Below are 23,977 nucleotides of genomic sequence, written 5' to 3'. Positions count from 1 at the left end.
GTAGCAATAAAAAATACTTTCAACATCAGGAGTGCTTAAATGCATTTCAGCCTTAACCGAAAATGTGCTTTAAACTATAAATAATTCCATATATCGTAGGTGCGAATCGTCAAATCCTTGGTGTATTTGCCCGTTTTTTAATTCAGTAATACTAAGCGTGTGATGTGTTGCCAACCTGATTTCGGAGAAAATAAATTTTATATTTTGGAATAGCATGTCATGCCTTTGATACGTCAAAATATATGCAAACGCTGCTCAAAATGTTGAGGATATTGTACCCGAGCTTGCGGAAATCCGGCTACGATTTCTCTACTTCAATCAAAGCCCCAATAATTAATTATATACCTACAACCTCCTCTCCCCTCTCTATTGCTGCTTAAATTTTTCTATGCCGATAGTAAACATTTCGCAAACTTATCGTTACGATTGTGTTACGAAAGCTGCTTATTTCCGATAAAAATTAGTACAACATTGGGGGAAATCGCAGCGGTTAAAAATACTGCATCGCATTTGATTGGGCCGTTGCTTAATTCTGCCGATTCTTTTTTGGCACGATTATTATCAGAACTATGAAAAGATCCGATTATTAATACTAAAGCGTCTTTCCGGTTAACAAAACAGTTTCGCGATGCGCTTCAAGTATTTTGGGTCAAGTTTCGTAATTGACAGTTTTAAAATACCACAGGGAAGTGAAATATAAAAAGTGTGAAAATCGACGTTCAAATTATCGAAATTAAGTAAGAGAATTGTTACAGAACTTTATAAATTTACGATATATTCAGAAATACATTTCTCAACCGTGTATGCCAACGATTATATTGCTTCGATAAATTAGGTACAACGCTGCGACAATTAAATTTGTGCTTTTTTAATGACCACGTGAACATAAACCGACTCCATTAAGTTAAGGATAATATTTTTTGAACAATTTTAAGTGAAATTGAACTTTGACTTGGAATTATAGAGATCATAAAAAATGTTCAAGAGTAGGTATAGTTTTAGAATCGTGGTTGTAATTTCGACATCGACGTAAATTTTGAAAACTGCTGCAATATTTTCAGGTCGCTTTGATCTTTGGCAGAATATTAATTACGTATTTACAAAAGCTGGTCAATGAGCAATATCGCACAATTTTCATCGTATAACCCGTGAAGGTTTGAGAAGTCAAAAAGAGATGAAACTGGAGGCCTCTCCGCTGAATTGCTTCTAACGTTGATGTAACGAGACTTGAGAAAAAAAAATCCTAATTTCGTGACATTGGAATAATTTTGAAAAATATTAAAAACTATGTACCTCCTCCTTTACGGCGATTTTATTTTTTGCTAAATTTCAAATGACCCCCAGTTACGAAGTATCGAATTTTTCGAATAAATTGCATCGTTGCATCTACGCTAAGAACTTTGCAGCCTCATGGAAGTTGAGACTATACTTTTGCAGTTCGTTGATTTAGAAAAATGTATTCGTTTCGGATGAGATACGCAACAATGATACGCAACAAAACGATCCAGTGACCCAATTTAAAGACGACGTATTCGTTTCTAGTAAAGCATGCAAGATTTGGAGTATTTTCTGAGTAACAGGTTTGTGCAGTTCGTAGTGGCTTTGGTATAACTATACATAAGTGATAAAATGATAACGATGCGGATAAACAATTAGCCAATGATTACGTGCTTCGCTTCACAGAACTTCGCGAAGTTCAGCATTTTCAGAAATAAGATTCGCGGATACAAACAAATCTCGGGTGTCTTCAAGATTGCAAATTGTCAGACAAATTTCATTTTCTTTACTACGACAACAGCTGTGGAATGAATTCAAATTTTTATGAGACAAAGTTTGATGCAAAAAAGTTTTCTGAAGAACGTCAAGTTTCAACTTTACTTGACCCGACGTAACTAAATACTGACCTACTGAATATCACAACTAATTCAAGCTAGTCCAGAACTCAATTTTCTGGGAATTAATCCCTTGACCATTATCGCGGTGTTAAGGATGTATAAGACTTGGGGTGAGGTCGAAAAAGCAGTGAAACAAAACCGTGATAGAACAAAAATGTACAAAGTGCCAATCAAACTGATCAACATATATCTATTTAGATATAATTATAACTAAATAAAAATCCCCGTTACGTGAAAAATAATTTTTAATATCTGAACTTTAAATTGAAATGCTTCATTACGTTAATAACATCGGAGAAACATAAAATTATTTGATAATTATTCACTGAAAAATTTATGTCGCTTGTCGAATTTTGATTAGATCATTTCATTCGTTAATGAATTCTCCATATGTTGACTGAGTTTACGATGCGCGGTGTATTTATGTGTGAATAAATCAAGCGATTAGTTCATCAAAATGAAATGTATCCATATCGATATGGATTTACGGTAAAAATAAAATGTTTACATTTTAAATTCGGTATTGAATATTTTTTTTCTATATCATAAAATTTTTCGATTGTGTTTAACTTGACGAGCTTCGGTTAAATTTCTTAAACCTTTGTCTAGCCATGTTTGTTTCTACACAATTTTGAGCTGACCGTTCGTCCCATACATCCTCAAGGGACTCTCATGCCTTTAATATTCGAATGTCTAACTTTTTTTTAATTATAGCGCGTGTTCGTCGACAGCTCACAACATATCTTCACAATCCGATCCCGTTTCCCTTTTATTGCTGCTCTTCCACGCTGAGAGAAATTAGTAAATAAACGATAAAATTTTTAAGGTCATGACAATTATGCTTGTAATATAAAACGGACCGAAATCATGAATCTCCTCGCACTATATCACAGTTTGATTGCTGCTAAAATATATTATTGTACCCCACAGGAATCAGCTATTGCACATGGTATCCAAAATTACGTTTCACTCTGACGGTAAGTTTCGCCGACATTTTTGTCGCAGGGCTAACTTTTGAAACAGTTTTTAAAGACTAGATTTCAAGTCTCGATAGTTAAGAAAGTAATATTTATACATCCTTATTTTGGACCTGGAAACTTACGATATCCATAGATCCAGGTTATACCACAAGAAAATTAGAAATAGATACTTCTTTGATTGAACAAACCACTAGGAACTGCAGAATTCTTAATATAGAAACACATTAGTTGGGAATAGAAGATTCAGCAAGCGATATCTCGAAAGCTCAGGATAACGGAAGACTTTGGTTGTGTATATTACTCTACTTGACAATATCAGTACTATTATTGTTATATATTTAATCTAATATCGAACAAGTCTCTCTATAACTAGTCAGTGACAAAAATCGGTACCTTACACTAATTTTATTACGAGATAGTTGTAAATTAATTATTTGTCAAATTATTGCAATCGTATAAAGCTGTTGATATATTTGAGAATTCAAAAACAGGAGATACTGGAAATGTAAACAGAGCTTATAAAACGATGCATCATTTTAAATCGCTTTGAAGTAATTAAAAAGCTATTAAATTTGTCTGACTGACACTCCGATAGCTTGCTTTATTCGGAAGATTATTTTCTAGAAATTTACAGAAACCCTGTTTTTCATCATGTTATAGCATCGTTGAATATTTAATTTTACAACATTGCAGCGATATAGATTATGATCAACAAGTGGCAATATTATATTGACAACTTAAAAAATGGAAAATACGTTCCAGTGACTTTGAGCAAAATATTCTTTTCAATAAAAAACGAGCCATTGTAGAGTGCAAATCAGACGAATCTATTATAACGCTACATGTTGAACAATTTTGAACCGATTTGGAATGAAGCATCGATATCTAAACTTCTACTGATAATTCCAGTATGTTCGATTTTTGTGTCTATTTTTCTAGTTTACAAATACAGTAATTCGACAAGTACTTGATTTACGAATATCTCACAATAAAATTTATAACAAGTATCGATTGCTGGCAAATCAACCGTCTTAATTTACCACTCAGGCGGAACATAAAATTTATACGCCATTCTTTCACCCTAACCAACGTTCGGCGAGGAGAAAAGTGTCGGGGATGAATTCAAAGGGAACTTTTGTCCATGATGTGACCCCAAAAACGTTAATGTTACAACCGATCGAAGCAGAATGATTTTTCAGTATCGTTCTGCAAAAGTTGACTGAAAAGTCTATTACAGATGTGATGTCATTCAAAAACGATTGTATGACACCACGCATAATAAACAATCCAGTAAATTACCGGACGAACAGAAAAACCACATGGATTTCCTTTCAACGTTGTGACAATTCTCGGTACTGGAAACAAGTGCATCTTTCGAACACGCCTCGTTCGATCAAGGTCGAAATTACCTCAGAGACAATCTGAACCGAGGTTTCAATTTTCAAAGATACCCCGTTTTTTACGGTCCAGCCAGAAATATCAGCGTTTGGTGGAAAAATGATAGGAATTTCCTTAGTTTGAAGCAGCCTATCGAGGGGGAAGCAAAAGGTCGCATGGTCTTGACAATGCAGTCATCAATCTTGACTCGGTGTCATTTTGTACCAACCTCGAAAACCTCGAGTTCCAAGGTATCAGTCTCTCCACTCATCGCTACCCTAAGCTACCGTTTTCTTCAGAGCCAACCTCTTCCGCGCAGCACTCTACCCGTGAAGACGGGGTTCAACCCGGCATTACATAGTCTCCGGTGAGTTCTCTGATGAGAGATCATTGCACACGCGATAACGGATTCATCTCAGTCGACCGGTTTTCGCGTTATCGATGAGGAATGGTGTCTGGTAAAATCCATGATTCCGGCACAGTTTATTTTTACTTGATTTATTTTACTTGAGTTATTATTATGCTCTGACGTTGCCGTTATAACGATGGGCCCAGGTTACAGCTTCGCCCAAATATACGATCGTCGTTTCACTCTGCATCGTTCATCCTACGCGTAGACATGTTTAAATTGAAATTAACAGCCTTTACCAGCGCATGCGAACCGAGTCATTTTCATACGATTGTACTGATTCAGAATAGAGTTCTCTAAAGTTTCAATTCAAATCTGTCATCGGCAAATTTACATCTGTAATTTCAAATTCACATGATTACAACCATTAAAATAAAACCTGTTATAGCTGGTTTGAGACAGTAAGAAGAGATGTGTTCAAACGAAACTGAACGGCAGTTTTACGAAACGAGGTGTTTCCCATGTCTACAATATTAATGTATAAAAAAATATAGTTTGGGGGTAAAAATAAAAAAAATTGGTCTTAAAATATAAGGATTACAATATCGGATGTTCAAAAACGCGAGAGTTCACTTTATGAAAACGTTAAAACGTGTAAAGTATGGAAAATCAAAATACAGAATCGATTTCTGCAGTTTTAGGAATTCGATATTGCAATCCTCCTATTTCATAATCTTCGCAAATTTCACCACGATCCAGGAATAATTTTAGCATACAGTGTGATAGCGCAGAGCAACGTTTACATTGCAGACATGAGTTGGTTTTCTATTATTTATGTACCATACGAGTAATCAAAGGTTATATAATCCGACGTTGACCTAAATCATCTCTATAAAAAATTGAGAGCAGCCCTCCTGAGATTTATATTTTATTTATTTCCTTCAGCACGAAGTGGAATCCAGTTGACTGACAACGCGATCACGTGGCGCAATAGGAGAAGCCAGTTTCAACAAAATTCTTGCGACAAACTTCTGGGTGAGAATTAAAAGACCCCTGTTTCGGCATTTCGCTGAATGGAAAATTGTGGTTAAGAGGATGCTATAGTCAGTCTTTACCGACGGAGTAAGATGTCATTGTTTGTTACCATCATCATCGTGATACAGCGAAACATCATTTGCGTTGGGAACCTTCATCGAAAACTCCTGATTCAAAGAGTTGGACAATAATTTATAAAAATAATCAATAATTAACTGGAAATGCATTCGGACTTGAAGTTGAAAAATCGTTTGGCGAAGCAAACTTTTCGCTCCTCTATTCTCAAAGAATAAAGGAGTATACATACAGGGTGAATTTCTAACAACTGAATGGTTCGACTTCTGCTGAAATTTAATACGCATGTTTATGCTACGATTCAAGCAGTTGTTTAACAGGTCGACCAATCGTCATAAATTTAGACAACAGTCGTCGCGATGTACGTAACCTCAAAAATTTTAACAACTGTCGGTGTTCAACACATCTGCCAGCGACAAATGTCAAAATTTTTGAGGTTACGTTCACGACGGTTGGTCAGCCTGGCAAACAACTGCGCTTGAATTTTAGCGCATGCGCATTACATTCTAGCAGACGACGGACCATTCAATCGTTAGATATTCATCCTGAATGAGTAAAGTTATTATGATCATCCCAGACACAAAAAGATTTCACTGCAGGTCTCGACGTTTTAAAATCCATAGAATTACCCTCTATAGTTTTCAATGACGAGGTTGAAATTTGCAACTTTATCGTAAAAGAATCTAGGGAAAAAAAACTTTCTTCGGTTTACGACGAATACACAACCAGACGGTAGAAAATGGTTACATTGCCATAAAAATTACAGAATATACATGCAAAGTGCATTTACTACCCCTGAAAACCATCCATTTAAAATTAATTCAAAAAAGTTACTGCTTTTTCCGCACGTCCGAATGGACGTTGGATGTGTGTATTATGAATTTTTATCCAACGATACCTCGATAATGAATCAACAGATTTTAATCGGCTCAACTCTCTTAACATAGAAATGACTAGATTTCGGATTTGATCGGTCCAGTAGTTTCCCAATTACTCAATAATTGAAATAAAGGACAAAATTTTTTTTTATTTAATAAGGTTTCCTGCGAGCGGGAAGTTCGTAGGTCGACCCATGAAGGTCATTCGCAGATGAACCACCTATTCATTGAATGTCAAGATTACCGTCCCGCACAATAATTTTGACGTAGCCACGCGGTCGTCTTATCGTCAGTAAGAAGGTCTCCGTAAGGAAGGAACACTTCGGTACAAAAATATTGATTCGCACCGGTGTCTGTACCGTGGCAGAAGAGTTTTTACACCCGGTATAAAGCCGTCGGTACGACATTTCTCGCTCACGGTGTACAATGGCGTGTGTATATTACGCTCCCAGTCGACTGTCGGCCGTGAGAATTCCCTAACCTGCAAATTTCGAACGCATAATTTAGCGTAAAATCGATGGCGAGAAACGTTACAAACAACGACGAATACAAAGCTTGTACCACATCCTCAGTGAAAGAAGCGGTTCGCGTCAGCAGCACGCCTGATTTGTCACGGCGTTACATTACCATATTTGTTTTCACCCGCCTGAGATTAGTACGAAACGTTTCTGTTTGACAATGCAGGTGACGCCCCAAAAAAATAATAAGTAAAAATAATGCGATCGGCCGAGGATGCTGTACAATAGTCGGTATTTATCGACTTGTCTCATTTAGTTTGTCTAGTATTAGAGGCTATGCATCGTTGACCGTAAAAATTTTTAGTATCTAGTGTAATTCTACACTCAATGTCGTACGATAATTTTCATAGTACGCAATAATAATGCCATGAAATGTATTCTTGTTTATTTTTTACGTCAGTGATGCGTGGACTCCACAGATCATAATAACTGACGACAACGAAAATAAGTGAAGTTTTGCTCGGTCGGTAAAAACTGACTAAAGCGTCCGCTTATTTTACATTTGACTGTCAAACCTCATATTTTACACGCGGAATCCACTTCCCGAATACTCGTGACGAGTACATAGCTGGGCCAACGTGAATCAGCTGGTCACGAGATAATCCGAATAACAGCGATTCGTCGTCATTTTTTAATGTACACTACAAGGATAAATTCGCACGAAGAGGAACAAGGACCGTATAACGCGTTCCTCCGAAAATTACCCGATAACTATTACTCTTGTCTAAAACTATTCATTCGTTTCATGGTCAATAATTAATACACGTATATATCCGAAACATACCGATCAAACATCAGTCACTAAGTTCAATTAAATATCGCAGATTAAATCTGCAGCCTGTGTTAGGTCATGGTCAATAATTAATATGTTTATACATCCGAAGTATACCACTCAAATATCAGTCAATAAGTTCAATTAAAGATCGCAGATTAAATCTGCAGCCTGTATTAGGTATATGCCGCGGTAAGACGGTCACGATATGTAACTTATCAATTGATCTAAGATATGGGTAATCAGATAAAAAATACCTTTTTCGGTGTTCTTAATAATACTGTTACGGGTACGTGAAACGAATTGTTATTTCTCAAACCATTTCGGTAAACGTGAGAGTACGGTTGCAAGCAATTACACGTGTAAATGCAGCAACCCTCAATCCTATCTTCTCCTAATTTTCGTTCCAAGTAACTAACGATTCGTTGTTTGGAAGTGACCGACGAGTCCTTGAAACCAGCTCATGAACCAGACTTGGTCCGCTGACTTTGACGGATCAATTTGACACGAAGTAACCGTTAAATAACAACAACGACAACAAGAATATGTTGACAAGTTCAGGAAGGGCTGCTGTCAACGTATGGCAGGGGGAGTAAACGCGTGAAACCGAGTAGATCCCTGGACGTTGTAGTTGATCGTGTAGAATGATTCAATGAAAGTCGGTTGATTCGTGGCGAATTAATTCATCGGTGAGTGAAACAACGCTATTAGAGACCTTGGCCAAGATAAACGGTCAAGTTGTCTAAAAATACTCGAAACGTGACGGCATTTCGGTTGGACGGAAAGGTTCTACGGTCGAAAAGTAAACGGGTCGCAAAACTCCTGGGTACGGTGAAAGTCGCATCGGACGAAGACGAATCCTCAGGGGTTAAAGGTCTGCGGTGTGTGGTCAAAATTAAAATACAGACGTGTCGGTGACGGTAGGAAATTCACCGTGACTGCAGCTGCCTAGCCGGGCATTAGGCGTTTTCACAGCAATCGATATACAAACACTTCACTTATAGGAACGCGCTCACGATATTCGAGACACCGTGCACATTCACTGAAATCTATTCCGAACACTGGCTTGATTTCGCCGGTATCCCTTCCCGCAAGCCTCTGACCACTTAACGCACTACAAGTTGCATCACCTGCAGCAGTCAGGCTCCGTCACATCGCGATAGGTGCGAACCGCAACGTAGAGATCGCATGGAAACCTCCGACTTGCGAGGGCGTCGCGGTGGCTTGTTTCTGGGCGTCGCCGCCTGGCGCCACCGGAAGAACGAGCCACTTTCGAATGCCGCGAAACGTTCGAACGGGAAATTGAAAACGAAATTTAGAGTGGGATTGCTTTGACGCGTAACGACTCAGCCGTCGCGGCGTTGCGTATAACTCGCTGGTCTTCTACACACAAGTGGTTTAGGATGAATGGGCTGGACCGTCGGAATCGAAAGTTAGGAGAGGCGATGAAAATGTTTCAAAAATCTCCGGCAATGATATTGGCGCCAATGATGCCGAACACGAATGAAACTGTATCCCTCTTGCAGGGTAATGGAAATGGATCCAAGCAAATTCGGATTACACGAGCTGATCGTCAGATATCCAAAATTTTAGGCGAATTTTTACAATCAGAAAGTTGAAAACGAATTTATGTTTTTTTAATTGTTTTTTTATTTAATCACTTGTAATATTTTTAGGCTCATTTTATTCATCACGGAGATCTTCGGTGATGGTTTGAAACAAATTTTACAAATCTTTATCTCTAACGTGGGCGAAAATCGATTGAGTAAGAATGGTAAATCGGATCGTCTTCGACAACCAGATTTGGGTGTTATAAGTATACTGTCATGTCAGATTCCGTGAAAAGGATCTGTTTGAAGAGCAAAATGAACCCAATAAAATTCGAATCGAATCAGACACCAAATTTTGAACATCTTGAACGTTCTAGTTATGAAACTTCTTCTAAAATTGTTGATATCCGAACCTGTGCTACTAGAATTTGCTTCTTTCTAATTATTTTCATTTCTACAACATATTAGTTTCATTCGTTTCCACTATTTTCGGATTCAATACTTGATTTATTGCTAAATTACAAGTTTATCATCTGCGAATTATAACGATTCTACATGTAAGATTTTTTTTTAACTAACTGACGAGATTTTGAAAAAATCACCCTCAGGCCATTTGTAGTATATTTATGAGATAAGGGGTTGTTTATAGAAACTGGACAACTGTATGGATTTTTTGGTGAAAAAAATGATATTATTTCTCTGATGTCCTTGTAATAACGGGGTACTTTCAGTTGAAATTTAGTGTTTAAAATTTTTTTTTCTGGACAACAGGTTCGTTTTCAATTATTCTCAACTCGTTAAGATTAAATTACGCTTTAGAAAACTTTGTTTATTGCCGGTCACGTTTTTATTTCGATACGTTTCTGAGCTGACTGTACATCCCATGCATCCTGAAATACGACTCTCGTACGTAATATACAAGTGAAATTGCGCAGGCTGGATTCTCAGTTTTCTCGATTCAACTGATCGTGTAAATTATATTTCAATTAAAAAGTCGCCTTATACAGTTCACTCTCGACTTAATTTCCAACCAAATGAGTACAGCGTTCAATTTAAACCATAATAACAATTACTTAACGACGGATAAAATCATTTTGAACAATCATTTAACTGGTTAAACACGTTGGTAATATTTGTTTGAAGTTAATCTTACGCCTGTCGTGTGTGCAATAGAATGATACCGCATCGTAGCTGTATTTGCACTCAAGATATTGAGGCCTTCGGATCAATCTCTTATCAATAAATTTTTTCCGATTTTTAAGAATGTGTCATCTTATCATGACATCATTCTAGTCTCTCTGTAGTGATTGAATGTTCGAAGGAAATTGTCATTCGTGTCATGGTTTACTATTTATGTGAAACATTATACCGTCAATATTATACCAATGCTATTTCCAATTTTTCGGATTTTCAGACAAACAGCTTTGATTAAGGCTGGATGGATTGGACCGTTTGAATTAAGAATTGAGCAAAGAGAAAAAAAAATTTTTCAAAAAGTTACAGTATTTTTATTTGCGCAAATAATAACGAACACGAATGAAACAACATAGAGATGGAGTTTTATAATCAGAATGTCCAAAATGATTAGATTCTCGTATTTTTGCTCCAATTTTGATATTTTTCGATTTGTTTTACTCGCTGATTATTGCAAATTGTCTGAAAAACATTAAATGAATCTTACATTAGAGTACAGCTATAACACGCTAATGCAATTGTTAACGATCATCTGTGTCTCGTTGTGCAGTATTTTTACTTTTTACAAATCTATTTTTATCCACTCTGGGGATAACTTTTTGAAAAATTTTCTCACCTGATCAAAGAATATCTCTATGCTGAACAAAATAGGCCGAAAAATATCTGAATCATATCAAAAACCAGCGTTCAATGATTTGGACCGTCTGATTGTAAAACCTTTTCTCAGACTGTCGCATCTTAGGGACGTTGTTTCATTCGTATCCACTGTCATCGCATCGGTGCAAATAACATCGCTGGAGATTCTTTGAAACGTTTTTTTTTTTTTTCTCTATTTTCTCGATTCTTGATTCACACGATATGGTCAATTCATCTTGAAATTCGTAAACGGTTATAATCAAGGATTCACTCACCTGCCATTGGACGCGTTGCTGCGCTGCGTGACATTGTATTGGCCCCTTCGAAGCGTTGATATAAGTTTCAGTCGATGGTAAGGTGTTGCAGTTAATGGACGGATCGATGATATGTTCAGAGTTGAAAATGAACCCTCTTAACAGTCTAGGGCGATAAGAGAGTGTCGTAAAAAATGCTTCATCAAGTTTCCTGGTCGCTTTCCGCGGAAAAAATGGTGTATAAAAATTATTATGTTCGAAACGGCTCGTGCAGTCTCGGTTATGAAAACAGCTATAACAACGATAATGATAGTAATAACAATGACAATAATTGAAGTCGTTACCGGCACTGCCCGCAGTGCAGATTACTAGGCGGGAAGGGATATTATTTTTCTGCTTGTAAAAAAGCTGACCGTCGCCGGGACGATCAGGGTTTAGGCACAAATTGGTTGCTCCCGGGTAAATGCCAGGTGACAGTGATTCGCGGCAGTTCCGTTTACGCGAGGGTGATTCGCTACAATTAATTAGCGTTATTTGGGACGATTCACGGACTGCAGGGACTCCAACGATTAGGTTGGATATTCGGCGGCGAGATGATACACGGGTACACGTCGAGGGGGGTTTGGGGGGTGTTTTGGAGGTGTCCATGTGGTGGGGTAGCTGGTCACCTCCCAAGTATCCCTCCTACCCTGACCCTCTTTATTTCGCCGCCCCAGCTCCTGTTTGCGGACTTCCGGAGTTGCAGGTCCACGTCGTCGGTCGTATCAACCGTGGCCTCCGCGCTGTAATCAGAAAAAATCAATTGCAAAATTTCCATCGAACAAACAAACAAACAAACAAACAACATGGCATTGTCATCCATTTCTGAGCTATGTTTAAAGTATCAAGTCTCTAGCTCATCGGGAAGTTGGTTTGAAATCGATTTCAACATTTGTACCAAACAGATAAACAAACAAACAAGCAAACAATATTGCATTGTCATCCATTTCTGAGCTATGTTTAAAGTTTCAAGTCTCTAGCTCATCGGGAAGTTGGTTTAAAATCGATTTCAACATTTGTACCAAACAGATAAACAAACAAACAAGCAAATAATATTGCATTCTTATCCATTTCCGAGCTATGTTTGAAGTTTCAAGTCTCTAGCTCAACGGGAAGTTGGTTTAAAATCGATTTCAACATTTGTACCGAACAGATAAACAAACAAACAAGCAAACAATATTGCATTCTTATCCATTCCGAGCTAGGTTTAAAGTTTCAAGTCTCTAGCTCATCGGGAAGTTGGTTTAAAATCGATTTCACAATTTGTACCGGACAAAAAAAAAAAAGAAACAGAGAGATAATAAAAACGTGTTAATAAAAAGAACACCTGACAGGTATGCGTTATACCAATATGACTCGATGACAGTTCAATCATCGATTTCGGTCCGCAAGATTGACACTGTAACGGCTCCTCCTTGTGACACTTTTTCTTGACACGACAAATTACCGTTCGGCGAATTCGTGCCACGAAGATGTATAATGGGGCTTAGGTATATAGTCAGGTTGTAACGTTTAAATAACAATTGAGTATAATATAAAGAGACGGACAAAAAAAAAATACACGAAATAGCGATCCATCAAAGAGAATATTATTCATTTATTCATGCTTGACGAGTCATACAAGAAAGTTTACAATAGAACATAGAAAACAAGCCAACAAACTTGGCTTGTTAGTTTAAATTTTAACACAAATAGACAAGACACGGTGTATGGATAAAATTATAATTTATACAAGACAAGTGCAAAAATTAGATAACGAAGTATAGACTGCTAAAATGTACGCGAAAGAGTCGTGCGAACCAAAGGCCATATTAAGCGAGGATATACGATATATAAATTATTTCTTGTGTGCACTACGTAAATATGATCTTACGATTTTCCGTGGTACATTTTTAAAGTGTCGTCGTCACTTTGTAATTACAATTCGTTACCTGATCAGGCTTTTTCATTACACACGTCACGTAACTTTGTTGGCACACATTGGTACTGAGCTTCCGCCTTCGCGGATTGTAGGCCTACTAACTCCTAATCCGCTAACTATTTATTTTCAATAGGATATATCGTCACAAGGTTGAAAAATTGTTTATAACAAAAACGTGACGAAACAAAGGTATGGAAAGTCTCGTCTAAGCTAGTTTAGTAAGAGTTACATGTAACTAAAAAAAAGTTTGAAACGTTGAATTTTTTACGTAGGGACCTCATTAAGTTAACAAATTCATCTTTAAATTGAAATGATTTTACGTGCCATTACGATTCATTTTCTATCAAACGATGAACTCGAGGGAAAAATCTGTCTCGAACAATTTTGTACGGTATTGATTTGTGAATGGGATAAGCAATTGGTCATCAAAATCTGACGAACTGTATAGATTTGTTCGGAAAAAAATAATTCGCGTAATATGAATCCTTTGAAACTGGTAATAACAGTATGATTATAGTTGAATTCCTTTTTAATTACATGTACCTTATAAAATTTAGATAAGCTTTTGAAACGTTTGTTCACTTATGTTTTTATTCCAATGCATTTTTAGCCGAACGTCTTTCTGTACATTCTTAAAGATAATAAACATAAATAAGCCACACCGTCTGAATTGAAAGTTAGGAAAAAAAAACCAAACAATTTGAAAAAAACCTCTAGCAATTTTGTTTGCGCCAATGATACAATACGCAAAATAAGTAAATCTGAATACGTTCGAGTAACGAATATTAAGATATTAATATGATAATTAGAAGATTCAGAATGACTGAACACTTGTGTTTTTCATTCGATTCTAATTATAATTCTAATTTTCGAAAAAAAACGTCAATCGATGAAGACCACCCTAGTAAATTGATGTATAACACCCTTTTACTTTTACATCAGTAGGGACGCTAGTGAAGAACAGATGGTTTCGTTCAAGTTTTTGTAATCAGTGAGTAAAGATCTTTGCTGAATATTAACATTCCAAGGGGTGTTGTTGGAGAAAGATTATTAAGGTGCATTGTTCGTTAATCTTCAAACATCTCTTATTGCTAGAGAGCCTGTTACATACATGAATGAACAAAGCCACTAGGTTCGGGATTTAAGGGAAAAGAGAGATCAAGAGCCTCTTTAGGGTCTCTTTTACACTATTGGAACGTGCCGATGAGCCTTCAGTTCGAAACCGCTGCACGTATGAAAAAAAATATGTTAGTAATTGTTACCGACACGAGCACCGAAGATGGCATCCAACTGTAGGTATAAGTAATAAGTGGTTAATTCTGTACACCGCACCGGGGCAACCTCTTGAAACTTGAAAATCAGCTGCGCATGCGCGAGTTTTGTCGGCTGTTCGTGCAAGCTGGCCAACCCGAGCTTTCAGCCGTCAAACTGTTTCTGGCGGCGATGTAGTTGATACAAATTTTCGAGGTTAGAATCCTGAATACTTGAGGCAGTGACTTGGAAAGGTTTGGGAAGCATTTGATGTTGGCCTGGAATGTTGATTCTTCAAAGAACGGTTGGCATTTAATGCTTATGCTCTTTGAAAATTCAAACGTACACATTTTGTGTAAGTTGGCCCCTTGCATCGCAGACAAAAATATCGTTGCGGGAAGATTTCGCCGGCCAATGAGATTGAATTACTTGGCGCATGCGCAGTTTATTTTCAAGTTTCAAGAGATTGTCCCTGTATAATAAATTTGCCGATAACGTGGAAGTCAATGCCATGTGTGTTGGTGATAAAACGACGTACGCCGAGTAAAGACAAGATGAGCGCGAGCTACAAAGTATCTTTATCGCAACTTTACGAACTTCAACCTCGTATATGCTTTAGTCACGTTTGTATTTTCCGGCGGAACCATCGAAAACCGGACCCCCATTCAAACGAAGGATTCTGTCGTAGCTGTGATGCTTTTTGTATTGTAAATGACTGACAGTCAACTGCTCGCTAGGAAGAAAGCCGTTAATTCATTTGATTAGCTTAAATAACTATTTTTAGAGCATGTAAGAAGAAACAACTGTAAATGCATTTTACAGTAATTACTGAACACGATGTTCATTTTTAACTGCCGAAGCATGAAATCGCTCATAACTTCCTCACTTCCTCAGATCTAAATATGAAATTTACTTGTAATATTGTAACACTTTGAGAGGGGAACTTAACTTAGGAGGCTGAAAATTAAGTGGTCTTCTGAAATTTTTTCACCAAGAAAGCATTGATTGGTTGTTTTCTAAATTCCGAGGATCCGTTATTTCTAGTTTGAATTACGTCAGGTAATTTTTTTCAAGTCATTTAAGCCACAATTGATCGAGTTATTAACTACGTCCCACACCAAGTTTTCATTTGCGTTGGCAATTGGCGTACATTCAGAAGGTTTCAATTTGGATCTGAAACCAACGAAACTGAGATTTTTTCATCATTTGGATTATTTTTAAGAACATGAACCTAGCATTGAGATAATTGCATTGTTTACAGTATCCATTTTGATTACAAAAAGCTGTGAAAAAATGGTGAAGAATTATATCTTCTGTTCAATTTTCGACTTTAATGAATAGGTTTAGGTTCCTGTTCTTACAAAATAACCCGAACAATGAAAAATTTTCAGTTTCGTTGGTTTCAGATCAAAACTGCGACCTCCAAATTCTACGTGAATTGCCAACGCGAATGAAGATTTGCTGTGGGACGTGGTTAATAACTCGATCAATTATGGTTCAAATGACGTGAAAAAGTTACCAGATGTAATTCAAGCTAGTAGTAAAAGATTCTTAGAGTTTGAGAAACATTCATTCAATTCTTCCCTGTCGAAAAATTGTAACACAGGTCACGTTGTTTAGGCGTAACTGAGCTGATTCGGCAGTTTTTTGAAGTTTTTCTCGCCTTTTGCAACAAATGATCGTACCTAAGTCTACATAAATTAGGATATGCAGAATGATTGGAGAAAAGGTTTCTATAATTGGGATGTCAACATGATTAATCACTAATATTTTTGAACCGATTCTTCTCAGTTACCAGATATTCCAACATTTTTTGACAACATTCAAGAAATTTTAAATAATAATGAAATTGTGAGAGGCAAGAGTGATTGTTGACGAACAGATAATTTTTGTAAAAAGTGAAGTGGTTTTCGAACTTTTGGGGAACGATGGCGTTTTAAATTTTGCTTGCGCGGTTATTGGACTAAGTTCGAAAAGACCGAATACAGCCACTGATATCCGAATCGATTCCGGTATTTTCACATCAATTTTCTCAACTTATCTCAATCACCAGGCAAACCGAATCCACAAGGTATTCCAGAAGCGAAGAAATTGTAAAATACGGTTTGCTCGTTTCGTCGGTATGTCCCAGGACATAACAGGCACTCCGACGTCCCCTTAACTCGGTCACAGCTGCAATAGGTACTCTAGCGAAAAGCTCCTGCTTTCAGCACAAACGATTCCGCTTAGTGAGGGTAATAAGAGCTAGCATGTACTCGGGTACATGCAACCGAAGATTAAAGTATAAGTACTACTATATTACATTGAAGTACAACTTCCGAGAAACTTGACGAAAAAGTGTTCTTTCTTTTCAAATCTACCAAGATGTACTCTTTTGAGGCCATGATTCGCATTCGTTCAGCGTCAAAGAGAACAACGAGAATTACACTCTTGTTGGAACTTGAATGGAAAATGGATCTGCGAATACCAATTTGCTGAGTAGGTACTAATTAAATCCAACGACGGAGATCAGAGACTGCAGGATTCACAGGGCACATTGTAAATTTCATGATAGAATACCACTTTAATGACGATGTATCGAATTACATGTTGTGGAAGAAACGATCTTATTGTGTACGTGGAGTTTTGATAGATCAAACTTGACGAAATACTCAAGTTGTCGGTGTTCAGACGATAAGTTCTGGATAGAGAAATTTGGAAAAATTTGTTAAACTCTGATACGACATCGTTATTTTAAGGCTGAATATTGGAATTGACCTATTCTTAGTGTCAATGATCGTTTGGTTTTCTGATCAAGCTCAATCGATCGAAACTTCAGAGTCACGGTATCGATACCACAAGTCTGTTTACAATCTACAGCATTTATGCGCATGTCTACTCGAGTTCTGAAACCATGATTCCCGGTCACGGAGACCATTAGCAGACAAAGGTGAAAGATGTATGTATTATCTACATACCATTATTTACATTCCAATTTCAATACAAATATGCTTATACGTCAAGTTGTTCGATCTTGGCCCTCTGATTGATTATACGGTAACCCAAAGTTTGCAAATACCTCAATATTTACGAATAAATTCTTTTAATGAAAAGTATACTTCTCACAAAAAATCATGACAATCGAAATATCTACATGAACGGACTCGTGAAATTTTCGCTCTTGGTGACAATAGCGCAGGTCAAGTGCAAAATTTTGAAATATGAGTACACAAAAGAAATTCTCACCTTTAAAAGGTTTTTCATGCATTGTATCAAGTTCTATTTCTGTGTGCAATCGTACCACTCGATAGTGGTCGAACGATTTATATTGACAGTGCGTGGTTCACCTCAATCTCGCCTTGATGATGACCACAAAGCCTAGGCATCCATGTACTGGAAACCCTGTGATTGTACGGATAAATAGTTCGCTTTGGTTCAAGATGGAATCAATTCCAAATATGTCTAGCAATGGAAGTACGTCAATAAGTGTGGAAACATTGACGGTTCCTCCGAAAGTTGTGAAATTTTTGTCTTCACTACACGATAATCGTCTAAACCATAGCTCGTATTGTCGAATTTTCTAGGCAAGAGTTCCAGCGAACAAAGTTTATGGCAAATAAAAAATAATTTCTACAGAAAAAATACACAGTATGCTTGCGATTTAATAACGAACGTGTGATATTTGTGTAGCATCGAATTCCTAAAGTGACGATGCCGCGATAAGTACGCGTCAAGTGCTTCAAAGATGATCGAAATATGGCTATGCCACATGCTACGATCGCTTGACCTCTGCATACAGGATTGTTATACACCAAGTTATTGATTTTGAAACGCTGTTACTTTTGAATAATTGAATCCGATGCGGAATATCGCAAGCATATTTGGATTTACTATATTACTATTCAAAGTGAAAAGGCTTGATGTGTGTGTTCGCATCCAAATTAAGAAAATTGATAAAAACTGTTTCCACGTAGAATTTGCATTACAACGTAAATTTGTTATGAACAAAAAAAAAAAAATTATCAAATGAATCAAGTTTTTTTATCCGACGTTGCCACACTTTGACGAATCAGATATGTCGTTCATTTTTAAATATGGCTGACTGGTATTGAATGTGAATTTTTGATTATTTAGATTAAAACATTTACAAAACTGCACGTCAGAATACATTTTTTATAATTTTTGCGTAATCTACGAAGATAGATTAGTATAAATTACAGTTTTTTTCTATTCTTATCTTTGGCAATTGTGGTTAAATTGTATCAAAAATGTGCGGTTTACACAAGATTCCCTATTGATTACATGTTAAATATCCAATTTTTAACAATTAATTACACAAGAACTGCACGTCAGATCTTTTTCAAAAAATGATTTTACACGTATTTATTAACGATTAACGACATGTAAGAAATTCAGCTTTTTATATTTACATTGCTCTAATGTCCGAACAACCTTAAAAAATCGATTGGCGGGGTTTTGGTGTTTAATATCAATATAGACCGGCAATTTAATCGGCTGGTAAGAATATACGTGCAAACTAAGCGATATTCTGACGAAAAAATCACATGTGCCGACGTTTAAATTATTTATCATCAATTGCCAATTCGCCACTAGGCTGCGAATCGTACAATTTATACAGGTGACCTGCCCCAATCAATACGGAACACGCTGCTCTTCTGCTATATTAATACATATGTGCATTGCTTCTTCGATTGTTTACGCGGTCCTACGATTGTTTGGTGAATAATGAAATTGTAATCAGTTGTGCGCATTTCTATTGGCGAGTTGACTACTTAAACGTAAAACAAATAATAATAATCACTGCAGGTATATAATCAACCAGGTACTCATGTGTGTTATGAAATTAAATTCTTGAATGTCTTCGCAAAAATTTATATTTATGCAGAGTCGTAATCGCACAAGTTGCAAATTTAGGTTTTAGTATCGTGATCTGTACGTACGCATTTCACTGCAATTCAATCTATCGCCACTTTATTGTCTGACACGACTGATTAACATAAGTAAAATCGCCTTAAGGATTTAACACATGTACAGTCCGGTCAAAAACGTATGGAAACGGGTAAACTAACAAACAGACATTCAGAGTCAATAACCGAATCAACTGTATCCCTTTGGTACGAAAAAATATTAAAAACTGTAAATCATTATCGTAATAATTCAGTAACCAATCATCTGAAATCGGTGACATTGTCGACCACCTTTTGTTAATGTCGGATTCGACCAATTTGTCCAATTTTAATGAACGTTCACTTGATTCATAAATAAACTTGAAATGGATTTCCGATAACATACAAATTATACTTTGAAATGAAGCATTAGTTTATTACATATATATATATATATATATATATCTGCAACTCGTATTGATTCTACATAAGTTGCTTTTCTGATCACGTGCAGCGAGATAAATAAGAATTTAAGTTTAAGCGATTTGTTTGTCTATTAAAGATGATTTATGAAATACTTGTTTTGCATTTGAAAAAAAATTACAATATGGTTTTTTTCAAAGTTATTGTTATAGTTATATATATAAATACACCCATATATAGTTAATAGAATTCGACTCTGTGCGACTTGACATGAAACGTTCTGATCTCGCTGTAAATAACTTCGATATTCCGTATATTACCCAAAAAAAAAAGTCATTATCCTAACTGTTGATTATAGCTGGTACAAATACATATGTATATATCTAAACTTGTTTTGATATAAAACTAGTTTTTAGCTATCAATTTGATGTTTTCTTTTAAATGTTCTTCCCGAACACATTTGTCTGGCAATAAAAAAATTAACCGCCAAGGAGGGAAGGATTTTTTGTACACCTCGAGTATTCGGAAACTACGAACTGCTGAGTTGTCATACATAAATTACGTCAAGTCAACAGGCAGAGCCGCAGGTATGAGAAGGGCACTCAACTAACATGGCGTCAATCACGTCACGTCAAATGTACGATCAACATAAGGCTCACTATAATACTTCGACAGGCACCGAATTAAAGTGCGAGGCAATGTGATCTGTCCTCCCACTTTTATATTCCCTGCAAATATACGGCGGCCGAATTTTACTGCGGAAATAAGTCTGCTGACGATGTGAGAACAAATGTCATCGATTGGATCAAATATGCATTTTTACATAGATGAAACGGTGAAACTTTCCACACTTGGCGTTCATCGACGCATGCGCGAGGTTTGTCTAACTCTTCTGCAGGTTGGCCACCCAAAACTTTGGTTATGTAAGTGATGCAATTTTAAAAATTTTTTTAAAATATTTCTGGCCGAGTTAATCTAGAACAGTTAATGTATTAACACGAAATGGCTTGGCATACTTTTGTCGTTAACTAAGCGACATGACCGATGACTGATACCAGTTATCGTAACGTCGTAATTTCAATTCGCCACTCGGCGTGAGTAAGTTTGACATCACCTGCCCAGTTTTGAGTGAGTTGGCTCCCCTGTTTCGCAGACGGAAATATTGCCGCGATACGACTTCACCGACCAATGAAGTTCAATCATCTCGCGCATGTGCAATCGGTCGTTTAGCTCCCCTGTTTCACCGTTCTCTGTCGGTGTAATACCGACTGTACTTCAAGTTAACCACTCGTTATAGTTCAATCAACAAAGATTCATACGGATCGATTAAACATCACGTTGGAACCATTAATTTCCTGTGATACTTTACACGCAAGAAAAATTTGGAAAATAAAAAAAGAAGGGTGGAGGCCCTAATGAACGCGACATAAACATCCAGGAGGGCTTGGTCAGCGTGACAAAGTGTAACAAATGAGGCGAGAGGTCTATGAAATGCGAAAAATCGGGGCAAAGTAATTTATCGGTGGCCTCGCTAAGGAACCTTTAGTGATGTTATTTCGCGACCGATTGTCATACAATTTAACACTTTCCCATAACATGAGCAACTGAATAATAATTTTCCAATGGAAGAGCGATTGTTAAAGTCAAAAAAGAGCTAGGAGATCATTTTATTAATTGCAAGTTATAACCGCCGATTTGAAATAAATTTTTGTCCACACTGTTTGCCAGAGGTGTGCACTGTTAGAAATTCGGTGTTAAATGTAACACCGAAAATATTCTATAGAATTCCACAACATTTTGACGATGATTTTATGACCACTTGGTGTCAAGAATAGAACGATTTACACCGATGACGATGACACTGTGAAGAAAACAAATTTTTGTGCTTATGCCAGCTTTGAGTTCGAGTCGCTTAAATTTTTTATCTCCAGAAAAATTTGGTGCGGCAATGACGCGAGTAACAGGTCAAAAAGTAGCTGCAAGAAAGTAACAACTCGATGTAGAGCTTCGAGACAACTGTGCTAATTTGGTCATGACAACTTGATAGACGTGAAGTGATATTCAAGTCTTTCAAAGGCTTGGGACCTATACCTAAAACCTTGTACCTATATCTTGAAGTACAAATGTTATGAATTTCTTTGATATCTTGTGAACGAGAATTGAGAAACAACTTCGTCGGCTTCTTTAGACTCCTCTTAACTTCCGCGTTTATAGTATTACTTGTGAAATTACTTCTTCTCTACTTAAATGGAAGGTCGTTCAAAGAGTTGCGAAATTGTTAATGCATAAAAATCAAACGATATCAGCATCATCTTTTCCACTTATGAAACCCTACAAGCTCAAGTGAAAAATAATTTCCGCGCCACTAATAGTTTTCAAGATACTCATTTATGAAAGGATTAAAAATGGCCACTTTGTATATGATAAGAAATTGTTAAAAGAAGATTGCATAGGTCAAGAAATCTGATAATTGTCGATATTGAAAAACCTTTCAATGCTACGTTCCATCGCGTGAGTTTTCTGTAAAAATTATTCATTTCAACCACCACCATCTATACATATAATTACAGGACTTTATTTTCCGCATATTCGGCGGACAGTATCCTTTATTTAACGATGACGCTGTTATTGATCGCTTCATACCCTGTAGCTCAGGTCAATCATAATGCTGGACGCACCCAACAGATACGGTCTACTGAAGTTAGGTAAGGCGTGGACGAGTCGCAGGTGAATAAAAATTACAATAACGGGTCATTGCCGAACGAATTTGTAAAAATTGAAAACGAAACCTCAACGCTCCGAGTCCCGAATGACCATATATTACATGTTTACATGGGTTACCATTTTTGAAATTGGACGTGATTTTTTGGCCGAATGTTTGCAATGCTTCACTTTATTCTCCATTCAATTCGATCCAACAAAAGGAGTATTCGCGATTTTTTTTTCATTTGCATTTCAATTTCGACCCAAGTTATGAGTTTTTGGAAAATACCTTTCCGAATCTCTCAAACTAATATAACTCGAAAAACAAATCAGGCATTGAAAATCGTCAACGCGTGCTTGTTTTTAAATTTCGGCACCTCTGAAAAAAAAAAAAACTAGAATATGGTGATTTGTTATAATCGCCGAGGATTTGAAAAGTTGTTTTCGGTAGACCTCCACGTTTCAAGATCTAGAAAATGACTGACCATTTTCAAATGGATGATGGGTGTGTGTACATGTATGTCATCAATATCTGGCCGGCGATACCTCAGGAACGACTATGCGGATTTGGATGAATTTGGTCTCGACCGACGGAACATTTCTCAACTTAGAAGTGACTAAATTCAGGGTTCGATCGGTCTAGTAAGTTTTGCACTATTGCAAAAAGGAAACAAAAAAGGTTTCGTTCGATGTTTTACGAGTTCGAAACGAATCCGAATCGTTTCGTCCCGAGTTATACATTCTATAAAGACATCTCATAAGACTGACAAAGTTTTGTGACAAAATTCGACCCTCCTATGTTATATAAATCCAAAATTACCATTCGCGAAGTCACGATTCAGCGAATTAATTTGTCGCCTGTGATCGGTGACTTTTTAAAACTAAAATAACGAAGAACGTTCCGTATAGCGACGAATCACATCGATTCATCGACGTATTTTTCGCAGCAAATTCTGCTGTAACTAGTCTCACAGAATCGATTCTGCCAAGGCGTAATATACATTGCAGGTATACACTGAAATTTGGTACTTTGTGGGACGACAACGTGATATTTATACATACGTCGTTCGGGTGACAATAAATGAGCAAAGTGGCACCGACATAGATGAGAAGTCTCGTTAGAGAGGAATGACCGATCTTTTGCCATTCGAAAGACAAATTTAAGAAGGAACACCAACTAGACGTTATCAGACATAATCATCCGAGGATAATGTAGGGGAGGATCTGTTGTAGTTGAGAAA

General features: G+C 36.9%; 1 protein-coding gene across 12 annotated transcripts in view; it reads right to left on the bottom strand.

Moving 5' to 3' along the window:
* Positions 1–23,977, bottom strand: part of LOC107223975 (phospholipid-transporting ATPase ID) — a 129,022-nt gene that overhangs the window by 37,553 nt on the left and 67,492 nt on the right. For 5 of the 12 annotated variants that reach the window (XM_046736012.1, XM_046736011.1, XM_046736014.1 and 2 more), the window contains one exon: positions 11,535–12,295. In XM_046736012.1, the coding sequence (XP_046591968.1) occupies positions 11,535–11,568 (34 nt within the window). In that variant the 5' untranslated portion in view covers positions 11,569–12,295. Of the gene's footprint in view, positions 1–4,481; positions 4,998–8,787; positions 9,070–11,534; positions 12,296–23,977 lie in introns of those variants that run through there. The other 7 variants (XM_046736008.1, XM_046736010.1, XM_046736005.1 and 4 more) reach the window with 4 other exon arrangements.

The sequence above is a fragment of the Neodiprion lecontei genome, chromosome 3, assembly GCF_021901455.1.
Source record: "Neodiprion lecontei isolate iyNeoLeco1 chromosome 3, iyNeoLeco1.1, whole genome shotgun sequence".
NCBI lineage: Eukaryota > Metazoa > Arthropoda > Insecta > Hymenoptera > Diprionidae > Neodiprion > Neodiprion lecontei.
The sequence above is the reverse complement of the archived record's forward strand: the minus strand, read 5'-3'. Positions and strand labels throughout refer to the sequence as shown.